The following is a 16,052-nucleotide window of genomic DNA, read 5'->3' as shown; positions in this document are numbered from 1 at the left end:
AAGTTATATGAACATTAAAAAGACAAAATCCTCAGGTTTTTCTTGACCCTCCTGATGATTACTATATCTTATACAGGAAAAGGTAAATAGGTCACCGAGCCTCTATTTTTCTAATTAATTCTACTTATCTAAACTGTTTATTTTCGATAATGATAGCTGGATTATAACAGTGAAATATATTGCTAACTTTTTGTTGAGCTCTTTTTAAAGTCAAAGCACTATATTTGTTATTTTACAAGCTACAAGCTATATTTTATTTTATTAAAATTTTTAAATGTTTTTTTTCTTTTTGAAGGAGAGAGAGAGAGACAGTGCATGAGCAGGGGAGGGGCAAAGAGAGTGGGAGACACAGAATCTGAAGCAGGTTACAGGCTCTGAGCTGTAGGACAAAGCCCGATGCAGGGCTCGAACTCACAAACCGTGAAATCAGGACCTGAGCCAAAGTCGTACGCTCAATCAACTGAGCCACCCAGGTGCCCCTACAAGCTATATTTTAATCTTTAAAATAACTCTCTGTGGAAAATTTAATATCCACTTTACAGATATGAAAATTGAAACACAAATTATTTAATTATTCGGGGTTACACAATAAGGAACACAGTCACTGTGCATTCTTCAGGATTTTCTTTCTTTCTTTTTTTTAACATATATTCTTTACATTTAAATCTTAGTTAACATACAGTGTAGTATTGGTTTCAGGAGAATTCAGTGATTCATCACTTATATACAAACACAGTGCTCATCACAAAAAGTGCCCTCCTTAGTACCCATCACCCATTTAGCCCATCCCCATCCACCCCCTCTCTAGCAACCCTCAGTTTGTTTTATCTATTTAAGAATCTCTTATGGTTTGCCTCCTATTTTTATCTTATTTTCCCTTCTCTTCTGCTATGTTCACCTGCTTTGTTTCCTCAATTCCACATATGAGTGAAATCATATGGTATTTGTCTTTTCTGATTGACCTACTTTGCTTAGCCTAATACATTCTAGCTCCATCCACATCACTGCAAGTGGCAAGATTTCAGCCTTTTTGATGGCTGAGTGATATTCATACACACACACACACACACACACCACGTCTTCTTTATCCATTCTTCAGTCAATGTACATTTGGGCTCTCCCCATAGTTTGGCTATTGTTGATAATGCTGCTATAAACATCAGGGCACGTGTGTCTCTCTAAATCTGTATTTTTGTATCCTTTGGGTGAATACCTAATAGTGCAACTGCTGGATCGTAGGGCAATTCTAGTTTTAGTTTCTTGAGGAACCTCCATATTGTTCTCAAGAGTGGCTGCACCAGTTTGCATTTCCACAAGAGGAATGCAAGAGGGTTTCCCTTTCTCTGCATCCTCACCAAAACTTGTTCTTTCCTATGTTGTTAATTTTAGCCATTTTGACAGGTATGAGGTGATATCTCATTATGGTTCTGATTTGTATTTTCCTGATAAATGATGCTGAGCATCTTTTCATGTGTTTGCTAGCTATCTGGATATCTTCTTTGGAACACTGTCTATTCATGTTTTCTGCCATTTTCCCCCTTTTATTTATTTTGAGAGAGAATATGTGCCGGGGTGGGGGGCAGAGAGAGGGAGAAGGAAAGAATCCCAAGCAGGCTTTGACACGGGGCTTGAACCCATGAACTGTAAGATCATGACCTGAACCCAAATCAAGGGGTGAGTGCTTAAGTGCCCCTTTTGCCCATTTCTTAACTGGGTTATTTGTATTTTGGGTGTTGAGTTTGCAAGTTCATTTATAGATTTTGGACTTTAATTCCCTATTATGTCATTCGTAAATATCTTCTCCCATTCCATAGACTGCCTTTTAGTTTTGTTGATTGTTTCCTTTGCTGTACAGAAGTTTTTTTATCCTGATGAAGTCCCAATAGTTCATTTGCTTTGGTTTTCCTTGCCTTCAGGGATGTGTCTGGTAAGAAGTTGCTGTGGCCAAGGTCAAAGAGGTTGCTGCCTGTGTCCTCCTCTAGGATTTTGATGGTTTCCTGTCTCACATTTAGGTCTTTCATCTATTTTGAGTTTATTCTCATGTATGGCATAAGAAAGTAGTCTAGTTTCATTCTTCTGCATGTCGCCATCCAGTTTTCCCAACACCATTTGTGGAAGAGACTATCTTTTTCCATTAGATATTTTTTTCCTGCTTTGTTGAAGATAGGTTGACCATATAGCTATGGGTCCATTTCTGGATTTTCTATTTTGTTCCATTCATCTACATGTCTGTTTATGTGCCAGGACTGTACTATCTTGAGGATTACAGCTTTGTAATATAGCTTGAAATCTAGAATCTATGCCTGCAGTTTTTTCTTTTTCAGGATTGCTTTGGCAATTTGGGGTCTTTTGCGGTTCCATATGAATTTTAGGATTCTTTGTTCTAGCTCTCTGAAAAATGTTGGTGGTATTTTTTTTAGGTTTATTTATTTATTTTGAGAGAGAGAGAGACCAAGAGAGGAAGCGGGGAGGAAGGGGCAGAGAGAAAGAGAGACAGAATTCCAAGCAGCTCTGCCTGATGCAGGGCTTGAACCCATGGACCATGTGATGATGACCTGAGCCAAAATCAAGAGTCAGACTCCCAAATGACTGAGCCACCCAGGCACTCCACCACTGGTATTTTGGTAGGGATTGCATTAAATATATAATGTGTAGATTGCTCTGGGTAGTACAGATGTTTTAACAATGTTTGTTTTTCCTATCTAAGAGCATGGAATGCTTTTCCATTTTTTGGTGTCCTCTTCAATTTCTTTCATAAGTGTTATACAGTTTTCAGAGTATAAATCTTTTACCTGTTTAGTTAGGTTTATTCCTAGGTACCTTACTGTTGTCTGCAAACAGAGATAGTTTTATTTCTTCCTTTCCAAATGTATGCCTTTGTTTTCTTCCTTTCTGTCTTCATTCCCTCCCTCCTTCTTTTCTTCCTTCCCTCTAATTGTTCTGATTAGAATTCCCAGTAAAATGTTGAACACCAGTGGTGAAAATGGGCATGCCGGTCTTGTTACTGATCTTTGGGGAAAAGTTTTCATTCTTCCAAGTCAAAACTTTTGAACAGCTGAAAAATAAGTCTCTTATAAATACTGGTTTCCCTTTTAGTCTTTGCTCACCTATAGAATATAGGCATAACCTTATTTTTATTTTTAAGTTTTTAATAAGCATTTGTTATGGTTTATTTTATTGAGAGGGAAAGAGAATCCCAAGCAGGCTCCAAACTGGTCAACCTAGAGCCCGATGCAGGGCTTGAACCCACGAACCATGAAATCATGACCTGAGCCTAAATCAAGAGTCAGTTGGGGCGCCTGAGTGGCTCAGTCGGTGAGGCCTCCGACTTGGGCTCAGGTCAGATCTCAGGTTCGTGAGTTCGAGCCCCGGGTCAGGCTCTGTGCTGACAGCTAGCTCAGGGCCTGGAGCCTGCTTCCGGTTCTATGCCTCCTTCTCTCTCTACCCCTCCCCGTCTCATGCTCTGTTTCTCTCTGTATCAAAAATAAATAAAACATTAAAAAAATTTAAAAAAAAAGAGTCAGTTGATTTAACCAACTGAACTGTCCAAGTGCCCCTTGATAAGCATTGTCAACTAACTCACTCCTAGAGACCTGATTTAAGCAGAAAGTGATTCATAAGTCAGATTTTTGTTGCATTACTGAATACTTAAAACACAGTGAAGAGAAACTCAGAGAATTCTGAATAGTGGCTACCTGTCACAGTTAATTGTATACAGAACAAAATAATAGAAAACCCAGTTCCGGCATAATTCATTAGAATTATAATGGTTTTATTTACATTAACATGTTTTTTTAATGTTAACTTATTTATTTTGAGAGAGAGCATGAGCAGGGAAGGGACAGAGAGAGAGAGAGAGAGAGAGAGAGAGAGAGAGAGAGGAGAGTCTCAAGCAGGCTCCATGCTGTCAGTGCAGAGCAGAATGTGGGGCTCAATCCCACAAACCATGAGATCATGACCTGAGCTGAAACCAAGTGTTGGGACACTTAACTGACTGAGCCACTTAGGCGCCCTGAAATTTTTTTTTAAATCTAAAAAATTACTTTTATATCTATAAGAGAATAAACTAGTGATTAAAAAGAAGCTTTATATAATAGGAGGGATTTTTGTGGTGATGGGAATGTCCCATATCTTGACTGTGTGGTGGGTACTTTAAACTAGATGTGATAAAGTTACATAGAACTGAACACACACACACACACACACACACACACACACACACACAAATAAGTACATGTGAAACTTGAGAAATCTGAATAAAAATCAGTGGATTTTGGTAATGTCAATTTCCTGGTTGGTATACTGTCCTACAGTTTTGCAAGATGTTATCATGTCAGGAAAGGGGGAAAAGGGTACACATGATCTCTCTGTCTTACTTCTCACAGTGGCATGTGAATCTACAATCTGAAAATAAGAAGTTTAATGGAAATAAATCCTATAGAAGGATAGTCACCATTACTGCATTTTCAGAGCAGTGACAGCAGACAGCAGCAAATTGTCAAGAGGAAGAAAAGCCAATGGCAGTGAATTATATAATATATTTTCCTTTCAGAATATAAAAGATATGGAAGTTCACATAAAATATTAATGTGTAGGTGTTTGTTTATAAATGAGCTTTATTGACATGTCACTAATGGCTTGTTTTCTGGAGAAAAAAACATTTAAACTTGGAACATGGAATCATATTTTCCTACTGGAAGAATGCTTATGTTTTAACTTGCTAAGTTGATTAGCAGGGTGTCATTTCAGGACATATACATACTTGAAAACCAAAAAGCATACAAGAGTATACACTGTATGCCATCTTTGTATGAAATGAGAAATTGGAAAAAAGAAATGAAACAACTTAATTTTATGAAAATAAACTTTTATAAAGGGGGGCACCTGGGTGGCTCAGTTGGTTGAGCTTCTGACTTTGGCTCAGGTCATCATCTTACAATTTGCAGGTTTGAGCCCCATGTCGGGCTCTGTGCTGACAGCTCAGAGCCTGGAGCCTGCTTCAGATTCTGTGTCTCCCTCTCTTTGCACCCCTCCCCAACTCATGCTCTGTTTCTCTCGGTCTCAATAATAAATAAACATTAAAAAACTTTAAAAATAAATATAAGGTAAGCCAGAAACTAATGAATTTGGTTACTTTCAAAGAGCAGGTAGCAAGAATGGGGCAGGGAGTGACACTTCTCTGGATGTACTTTTTGGTAAAGCTTTGGGTTTTGGAACATATTAACGTTTTACATAGTTAAAAAGTAAAATCAAATAAAAAAGGATGAGAAAAATATTTAAACTCAATACAAAAGAACAAGAGAACCTAACTACTTCAAATGAAGAACTACTTCTTCAAACAAACAACTAATACAAGTAATGAGGAGAAAAGGGAACCTTTGTATACTGCTGGTGGGAATGCAAACTGGTGCAGCCACTATAGAAAATTGTTATTGGAAGTTCTTCAAAAAGTTAAAAATAGAACTATCCTACTATCTAGTAATCGCACCACTGAGTATTTACCTCCCCCCACCTCACCCCCAATACAAAAACACTAATTCAAAGGGATACATGCACTTCTTTCTTTATTACAACACTATTTTACAATAGCCAAATTATGGAAGCAGCCCAGTGTTCAGTGACTGATGAATGGGTAAATATGTACACACACGTGTACACATCGTGGAATATTACTCAGCCATAAAAAAGAATGAAAATTTGCCATTTGTAACAACATGGATGGGGCTACAGAGCATAATACTAAGCAAATAAGTCAGTCAGAGAAAGACAGATACTGATTTCACTCATATGTGGAATTTAAGAAACAAAACAAATGAGCAAAGGAAAAAAAGGGAAAGAAACCAAGAAACAGACTCTTAACTCTAGAGAACAAACTGACGGTTATCAGAGGGGAGGCGGGTGGGAGTATGGGTGAAATAGGGATTAAAGAGTACACTTATCATGATGAGCACTGAGTAATGTATAGAAATGCTGAACTGCTATATTGCACACCTGAAACTAATAAAATACTCTATGTTAACTATACTGGAATTAAAATTAAAAAAGCTTAAAGAACTAACCCAAGTAGTTTTGAACACTAATATGACTATATACTGTCATATTAAAGACAAAAAAGACTGCAAACAAACCTTGAATGCTTTGCAGGCTTGTTTTTAATAGTCCTCTGAGTGCAGGAATTCTGAAACTATTTTGTGTGTGTGGTAAGATTAAGCAAATGTGAAAATATATTGCTGCTGTTAGGAGCCAAAGATCTACTGTTTGAGAAAGGGTGCAAATATGGAAAGAGGGAAGGCAAGGAAAAAACCTTTATCACTATGAACTCATGAATTTTAAAAAGGTCAACTAACAGAAGGAAGGATGGAGTTAAAAAATCACCACAGTATAACCACTTGGTAAAAACTGACTAAGTAAGGTAGACCTCCTTCTCAATGTGGGTGGGCAACATTCAATCTGTTGAGGGGCTAAATAGAACAAAAAGTGGAGAAAGGGAGGATTTAGTGTCCTGCCTGCCTGTTTTGGGACATTGCTCTTTTCCTGTTCTTGAACTGGGATTTATACCATCAGCTATCCTGGTTGTCAGGCCTTTGGACTTGAACTGGAATGACACCACCAGCTTTCTTGGGTCTCAGGCTTGCAGACGGTAGACAGTGAGACTTAGCCTCTATAATTTTATGAGCCAATTCTTCATAATCAATCTATCTTTATATATGTAAGTATACATATAAAACTCATTATCAATGCCTTTTAATTATTAATAACAATTACATCAATACCATTTTATTATCATTAAATATTTCTATTTTATTAATACTATATTGTTATTATATTTTTACCTACATATGTATCTGCTATTGATTCTGTTCCTCTGGACAACCCTACCCTACAGAATTGCCAAAACAAAATATAAAATGCTATGATCATTTAAAACTGATGTACAGATGTGAAATGTTCAATTTAATTTCAGATTAAAAAAACTCAAGTCTTTAGAATGGCTTTACAAGATAATAAAAGAAATCTAAACAAATGAAATAAATGAAGAACCCATTACTAAAGCTGGTAAATGGCTTTACTGACTAGGAATGAGTAATTTTATAATGAGTATAAAAAACACTCAACAAGCCATAATTTTTATCTATTGTAAAATATCTTGGCTTGTCCTTAAGTTCACTAATTCTAGTATCAAGTCATGGAGTGCTATACATAAATAACAGGGATCTTTAGAAATAAATACTAAGATAAATTAAATAAATATAGGCAAATTCCTAAGTGAACCATAACAAGGGTTCTTGTTCCTTCCTTGCTACTTGAAAGCTCACTGCTATGAGAGCTGTTGTTAAAAATCTGGAGCTGTGAGCAAAGTGATGAGTTCTGAAGAATAAGGAAGGGAAGACAGTAGAAAAAGTTAGAATAGCTTAAGAGCTGATTGGGAGGAAATCAAAGGAAAGTCTGGCTTCTTACGTGGTATTGCTGTTATTTAAAAACATTTCCTCCTTCACTGTCTACTCTTACTTCCAAGTTTGTTATGCTTTATATAATTATAACAGAAATTCATTTGGATTAGCAGGTATCTGCTTTCAAAATAAGATTATACATGATTCAAAAATTGTTACCTGTCACTTGCTCTCACTGTATGTTCTTTTGGACAACTTGAGACTTTTATTGTGTGTATGTATTGGCAATTTTAAATAAGTTAAACAAAAAGAGAATGCTTGCCCCTTAATATCTAGCTGAGACTGGTTTCAGAGGAAATGGGAACTTGGCTTAGGGAAAGGAAGGAGTAGTAATTAACAACAAAAATATCTGTGGGACAGGGGCACACGAAAAGATTTGGAGCTGGGAAAACATGGCTAGGAAAAGCAGTTAGAACAGATAAAGGGGGTAAAATAGATGTAGGAGATGCCAAAAAAAAAGATTTCTTCCCTTTGTCCCTGTTGTACTCTAAATGGCACTCAATTTTTATATATTTTAACCTAGACTAATACTATAGTTCAGCTACATTATGAAAAAAATAGACTTCTGGGGTTATAACCACAAATTACAACACCATTTGTATGGAAAATGCATGCTGAATTCCACTCAAATGATTTAAAAAACATTTTGAAACATACCTTATAACCTATTTCTAAGTTTGGAAAGGCATGTTAACTTACAACAAAAGACCAGAAGCTCCCAATGGGTAGAAACTTCATTTTCTTCATCTCTACCCATCCATCACACTGTGTGGCGTGCAGACAATACAGCTGAAGGGGTAAATGAGCTGCACATACGAACTACTTTGAAAATTTAACCCCCTGTTCTGCTTAATTCAATTTCTCCAGCCTCACTGGATGGCTGTAAGTATTCTTTCCAGAACATATGAGGAAGGTGGATTTTTGTAGATAGTATGTCCATTCAAGGCAGCATTGGCTGGCCAATATGAAAATAGTTGGACGCTGGCATGTAAGTCTCCTAAGGTCCTCTGGATCCCTTACACTGCTGGCTTCACTGTGTTCCTAGCTCTCGAGTCAGCTATTTGTTAGGCATTCTGTTCCCAGACAACGTACTACTTTTCCACCCGTGTAAAATCTGAAAGGGATGTTTTCCTCAGTTTTACCTTAAGCTAGTCTCTTATTTACGGGCTTGGCAACTGGGCTCAATGAATATTAAAATTAAGATATCAGATACCACGATCACATGAACACTGTAAAATACACCACAAAGTATTCTTTTCACAAAGTATTCTTTAAAAAAGAATACTTAGGGACACCTGGGTGGCTCAGTCGGTTAAGTGTTGGACTTTGGCTCAGGTCATGACCTCATGGTTTGTGAGTTCCAACCCCACACCAGGCTCTCTGCTGTCAATGTAGAGCCTGCTTCAGATCCTCTGTCTCTCTCTTTGCTCCTGCCATGTTTGCACATGCACTTTTGTGTGTGCTATCAAAAATAAATAAACATTGAAAAAAGAAAAAAAGAATACTGCAACTCAGATATAAACTATTTTTTAATTTCTGCAAATAAATTATTTCTCAGAAATTGTTACTTTTACAAATATGAACCTTTTCTTTCAAGACACATGTGTGTAATTATTTTAAAAACAAAGACTTACTCATCATTGTCTTTTGTTGTAGATTCCTTCCTTTCAATTAAACTGAGGTGAGTCCATTTTTTCCTCTTTCCTATATACATGAAGTAAAAAGGGGGACAATGTCAAGCTTTAAATAGAATTAGTTTGCCAAAGTTTAAATAGAAACTAAAAGGGTAGACAAATGAAAGGGAAGTAGGAAAAGAAAACATATCCTGGAATTTGCTCTGGGGAAAAAAAAAATCACTGTTATGAGTAACTTTTGAATAGCTATTTTGTTTTTTTATATTCCAATCATCTCCCCCCTTATTTTTAATTTAGACAGAAAGTGCACAGGGGCCAGTGGGGCAGACAAGGTGGAAGAGGGACAGGGGGAGAGAGAGAATTTTAAGCAGGCTGTACACTCAGCACAGAGCCCCATGCAGGGCCTATGATCTTGGAATCATGACCTAAGCCAAAATCAAGAGTTAGGGCTCAACCATCTGAGGCACCCAGGTGCCCCCCAATCTCCCAATTTTTTTTATTCATGAGAACATTACATAGAAAAAAAACAATCTTTACTAGATGAAAAATACTTTCATCAAATAGTTTAAATAAAAAATATCTTAAAGCTTCTAGTTTGTATTATTTCACCCCTATCTTTTGCCTCAAAGTTAAAAAGGGATTGGTGATACTATCTAGAAAATAGTGAATTCTTAGTGATATCACAGTAAAACAAATTTGATATAAGGGATCAACATACCTGACTTTAAATGCATATTGATTTAGTAAATTTTTGGAAAGATCTTATGTGCTGGGTTGAAATGTAAATTTGATTTTATAGTTCTGGTAGAATATGACTTTTGTGCTTATTAGTGGTCAATTACTATTATCATAGATAATATTAGTCATAGATCATTGTTTTATGAGCTCTCCATTTAGTTGTTTTCCTACTGTACTTCACAGCACAGTATACCATATACTTTAAACATAGATATGTTTAAAGTATACTTATGTATACTTTGTATAATAAGTATTTGAAAACATATTACCAAAAAGATTCTTAATGTCTTACATATACTGGCCTTTAGTAAATGCTTACTGAATGAATAAGGAAGCAAATGAATGAATAATCCAAACTTTACTACTAAAGAGAAACAGTCCAGAGAAATCATTTTTTACAATGTAGAACTGGTGACAACCTCCTCACGTTATGTATTCTTATACAGTTCCATCTGTTCAACAACTGGCACAGGAACTATTACTTAGTCAACGTTCTCCTTATTTTTCTAAAAAATTGTTTGATACAATGTACCAAGAAAACCTAGCTCACATTCTCCAACAGAAATATAATGTGAGCCGCTTATGTAATTCAAACTCTTGCACTAGCAAAATTCTTTACAGAGGAAAAAAATAGTGAAATAAACTTTAATATTTCATTTAACCCCAAACACCCAACATACTATAATTTTAACACATAATAATATAAGATTATTAATGAGATATTCATATTCCCTTTTTCACACTGTCTTGGATACCTGGCATGTATTTTACAGATATAGCACATCTGAGTTCTGCTGAGCTACTGTCTACGTGCTCTGTACCTAAATGCACTGGACAGTGTAGCTCTATGTAACACTGCAGGAGGATCCAGTACTTCTAGATGAAACCGAGTACACAAATAACACAAGGGTACTTTCTTTAAATTTTCAAATGTAATTTACCAACGTATTAGTGTCTGGAACGGACATTCCAATGCTGGTTTACTCTTTTTTTCTTCACTTAATTTTTATTCCATTATTCTTACTGGCTCCTATTAGTGGAGGAAAAGCTTATTTCAAGTATATTTTCTATTCTCTGATATTTATAATTTCACTAAGTTGGTTTAGAAGCTGATGAACAGTAATTTCCCTCAATGTTACTTTGGGTCTGTGACTTCTCTCAAAAAAATTATGTAACTACATTATCTCAAAATAGTTTTTAAGATTCCAAAAAGAGAAAAACTTGTGATTTAGAAGTTGTGCTAAAGTACTAGTTATATCTCTTGTTTATTAACTTTTTGTTACTTGACTTGTCTATATCCTTAAATTCCAAACAGTAAGAGTTTATTTAATAAAGGATTAAAGGGAAAAACAGTAACAATATTTTATTTATGACTTCAGAGAACTTTGAGGAAAAAGCCTTTTAAAATCCATCTCTCTTAAAAAAAATCAAGCTAAAAATGCATCTGTTTTGTAGGAAACTACAAATGAAACTCCAGGATACACATTAAACCTTTATTTTAGAGAATCTTTGCCTACAGGTAAATACTAATTTCCTGAATTTTGTACTATGCTGTCTGCATCCAATAAAGCTCTAAAATTAAAAATTAAAATTACTTTGTTCCTTTAATGTGTAATTAATTTTCATATTTTAGTACCATCAGTCAATAAAGTTAGGTGAGAAATAGTAAAAGAATGCCTTATTCAATGCCTGCTGGAACATTTTTATTGTTGTAAGGGGATTGGTTAGATATCATCCTATAAAATGAAATCAATAGCATTAATCTCCATCTTCTCATGGAGGGACTTAGGTTTCAAATATACTTTCCAATTGTTAAATAGGAGGAGTTTTAATATCTCTAAGAATAACACTTGGATAAGTTATCAGAGACTGTTTATACTCTAATATATCATTAAGAGTATTCCACGGCACCTGGGTGGCTCAGTTGGTTGAGCATTCGACTTAGGTTCAGGTCATGATCTCATGGTTCGTGAGTTTGAGTCCCATGATGGGCTCTGTGCTGACAGCTCAGAGCCTGGAGCCTGCTTCAGATTCTGTCTCCCTCTCTCTGCCCCTCCCCCACTAATGCTCTCTGTGTGTCTCTCTCTCTCTCAAAAATACATAAGCATTTTTAAAAAGTTAAAAAAAGAGTATTCCAGTTACTTAATAATTAATTCCTTGATTTCATTTCATTCTATTAGCAATGAACATATGCTGAAGAGCCGCAGGTTCTAGATGGTCATTTTCTTACTAGGTTATACATAACAAACAGTTGTGTGTGTGGCTCCCTTTAAAGGTGTTTCACAATACACTGAAAAATGTACCATCTCTGAATCTCGACTATATTCAAAACTGTATTTACACTTTCTGGTAAGGTTCAAGAAGCCCTTTCTCTAACCAGTGAAGGTAATTTGCAACAGATCACAATATTTAGAAATATAATCAATGACTTTAACGATACTGGCTAACACTTACATAGTATTTTTAGGGCCAGGCACTGTTTTAAATGTTATATATATAAACTAATCTGTGGTCACTCTTATTCTCATTTTACAGATAAGGAAACAGAGGCAAAGAATGGCCATAACTTATCCAAGGTCCTAAACCAAGTAAGTGGCACAGTTAGGATCTAAACTCAGTCATGTGGCTACAAAGATTGTTCCTTTAACCAGGATGCTGTGCTTATTTAAACAGGTTTAGGTTCACATCATGCTGTTTCCAGATATGTACACTTCATAGTTGGCATACATCTTAGGCCTGTCATTTGGTCCCAAACCAAAAATTATGAGAGGTTCAAGTGATTTGTCTACAGTGTTATACACTAATTAGTAATTTTTTTCTAAAAGAGTTATTGCTAGATCAAGTTAGAGCCTGTAGGCTAAGTAAGAGGCAAATGAAATCATGTTATTCTTTTAGTTAACCACATTATTATTATTAAACAAGAGTGGAGAATGAAGAACCTCTTCAGAGGATGAATTCATGAAAAATAACAGTGTTAATGATTCTTTTTTTTAATTCAAAATACTTTTACTGAGTCCCATGTATGGAAATGTAATATTCTTAAAATATCTCCTATATTATAGAAAAGAAAGGTTTCAATGAGAAAAATCAGAATTGCTTTTTAGCTACTAAAACATCAATATTTGAGAAGCAGAATGGTAAGTTTTAAAAGCTTTCACCCAAATTAGACTGTGGGCCACATTAAGAAGCATTTGGCTCATATATCTCAAACTGCTCATCATATATTTAAACTGATAATAATTTATCAGATCCTTTGAAATACATATTGTCTGTCCCTTCTCCCACTTAAAAAGAAATCAGTCTTGCCAGAAATCTACCATTTGATTAGTCTTTTCAAAGAATCTGCTTTTGATTTTGCTGCTTTTATTATTGTCTTGTTTTCTATTTAATACTTTCTTCTTTATATCTTTTACTATTTCCTTTCTTATACTTTGGGGGGGTTCTTTCTATTTTGTTTCCATCATTTGGAGTTGAATGCTTCTGGGTTTTTAATCATTCTTCCTTTCTAAATATATGCATTTCTAAATATATGCATTTCTAAATATATGCATTTATAAGTATAAAATTTCCACTAAGAACTGTTATAGTATAATGCAGTATTTAGGTATAAATTTTTCCTGTAAGTTTCCTGTTTTCATTGTCATTCCATTTTAAATATTTCATACTTTCCACTATGATTTTTCTGAACAATGAATTATTTAGATGTTTCCAGGTTTCCAAACACATGGGCTAAAATTTTTAGAGAGCTGCCTTTTTATTATTGATTCCTAATTGCACAAAATTTTTGTCAGAGAATTTGACAGCAATTTTGGTATGTTGAGATTTCTTTGTGACTCCAAACTGGTTATATTTGGGGGGGGGAGGGGCAGAGAGAGAATCATATACAGGCTCCGTTCTGCGTGTGGAGCCTGATTTGGGGCTCAATCTCACGACCCTGAGATCATGACCCAAGCCCTAATCAAGAGTCGGACACCCAACCAAATAAGCCACCTCGGTGCCTTCAAGTGGATATATTTTTGTAAAAGTCCTATGTCATGCTCTATCACGTGTGACGTATTATACTTGTGTGACCACAGCTTGTTAGATCCCACTTGCTTGCTGCGTTGAAATTGTTTATGCCTGTCCTAAGTTTTTGCCTATTTCATCAGCTTCTGAAAGTGTTTAAGTTTTTTTTATTTATTTTGAGTGAGAGTGAGAGAGAGAGAGTGAGAGAGCAAGCGAGAGAGAGAGAGAGAGAAGCGGGGGCAGAGAGAGGGGAGAGATAGAATCCCAAGCAGGCTCGACTCTCTCAGTGTGGAGCCCATGTGGGGCTTGAACCCAGGAATCATGAGAGCATGTCCTGAACTGAAAATAAGAGCCAAACACTTAACCAACTGAGCCACCCAGGTGCCCCTGAAAGGGGTAGTTTAAAATCTACTACTATTTGGGATTTGTGGGTCTCGCCTTATAATCCTATCCTATTTTGTTATGCTTTGTTTGAGTTTTTGTTTTAGATGTACATAGTTTCAGGATTCTTTTTCTGGTAGTGACTCTCCCCTTCTCCCACTATGTAAAGATTTATATTATCTTCAATAACGCTTTTTTGCCTAAAAATCTATTTTGGTCTATAGTAATATTCTTATACCAAATATAACTTTTTTTAAAGCTAGTATTTGCTTTGTTTTCTTAATCATCCTATATCTTTTCTTAAAACCTAAATAATAATGATATTAATAAAAACAGCTAAAATATGTATCGAAAAAACTTAAATACACAGCAGGCACTGTTCTAAGTATTTTTTGTACATTATTTAATTCTTACAACAATCTGGGGTAGATATTCTTATTTTCCCCATTTTACAGGCAAGTAAATAAAAACACAATTTTAATCCTAATTAACAGATACCCTATCTGTTCCCTAAAAATTACAAGAATCTTAAAACACTTTAGCTTCTTCCTGCTCCCTCATCAATATTCCATGCTATCACAGTCTAGTTGGCTTTGACTCCATCTCTCAAATTGTCTTTTGCTTTATGGCCAGCGGAACTTGTTGTCATATTTTTATAATTAGATTTATAATTAGATTTACCAACAGGTTTGCTAATTTATTTTTTCACCATTGCTCTTTGCAGTCCATTCCTTTACTGGAGGCTCAGTTTGCCTATGCAAGTACATGTTTTAGTAGTCCTTTCTGAGAGTATGTGAAGGGTAAATTCTTTCCGACTTTGAAAAAAATCTTTATTTCACCCTCACTTCCTGAATAAAAAAATTCAGCTCTGAATTTTAGTTGGTATCAATCCACTTCCCACTAGCGTCTATTGCTAGAGATGAAAAGTCTACCATTAGTCTGTCATTCCCTTGTATGTCAGATGTTTTTTCTCTGCTGGCCTTTCAAAGTTTCTCTTTGCCTTTGATGTTCTGCAGTTTTACCATGATATGACTAGGTGTGGATCTGTTTTATTCATCCTGCTCAAACTAAGCATGCTATGCTAACCCAGAAATTCTCATCTTTCCTTAACTGTGAAATTGAAACTATAAAAACACAACCCCAACCCTGATGGTCCTTTTATCTTAGAAGATTGCCTCAGCCCCATTCTCCATATTTCCTCCTTATGGACCTCCTATTTGAGATATGCTGGAGTTTCTCATTTTATTTATCATTTATTTTTATCTTTTTTATCATATTCTCCATCTCTTTATCTCTTTGTGCTATTACACTCCTACAGTCTGGATGATTTCTACAGATCTATTGTCCAATTCACAAGTGCTCTCGTTGACCAGGCAAATTTGTTGTTTACCCTTCCACTCAATTATTAAATAAGAAGTCTAATGGATCCTTCCTCTTCACCAAAAACATAATAGTTTGGAGAAATTTGCTAAAGGGTAGGGGAGGGCAGCAATATAATGACACACACACATAAATATATATAATAATGAGAAATATATACAATGATAAGTAAACAAATATATGTATATCAAAAGCATGAAGTGAAATCACTCACCCTATTTTTGACCCACATGTACAGTCTATGTAGAGGGAAGACTTAGAAACAGATTTTTCTTTCTTTTATAAGTACAAATAGATTTGAATTTGATATTAAGTTATCTGTTCACATAGTACATAGTTCAAATGTATATGCAAAGTACATAGAAATACCAGAGGAAGGGGTGCTTGGGTGGCTCAGTTGGTTAGGCATCTGACTCGATCTTGGCTCAGGCCATGATCTCACGGTTTGTGAGTTCGAGCCCCA

At 35.5% G+C, this 16,052-nt stretch overlaps 1 protein-coding gene across 2 annotated transcripts in view; it reads right to left on the bottom strand.

The window, feature by feature from the left end:
- ITGB3BP (integrin subunit beta 3 binding protein) overlaps positions 1–16,052 on the bottom strand; it is a 64,554-nt gene that overhangs the window by 16,523 nt on the left and 31,979 nt on the right. For both annotated transcript variants that reach the window (XM_029948339.1, XM_029948340.1), the window contains one exon: positions 9,086–9,155. In XM_029948339.1, coding sequence (XP_029804199.1) covers positions 9,086–9,155 — 70 coding nt within the window. The remainder of the gene's footprint in view (positions 1–9,085; positions 9,156–16,052) is intronic.

This window comes from Suricata suricatta, chromosome 8, assembly GCF_006229205.1.
Source record: "Suricata suricatta isolate VVHF042 chromosome 8, meerkat_22Aug2017_6uvM2_HiC, whole genome shotgun sequence".
NCBI lineage: Eukaryota > Metazoa > Chordata > Mammalia > Carnivora > Herpestidae > Suricata > Suricata suricatta.
The sequence above is the reverse complement of the archived record's forward strand: the minus strand, read 5'-3'. Positions and strand labels throughout refer to the sequence as shown.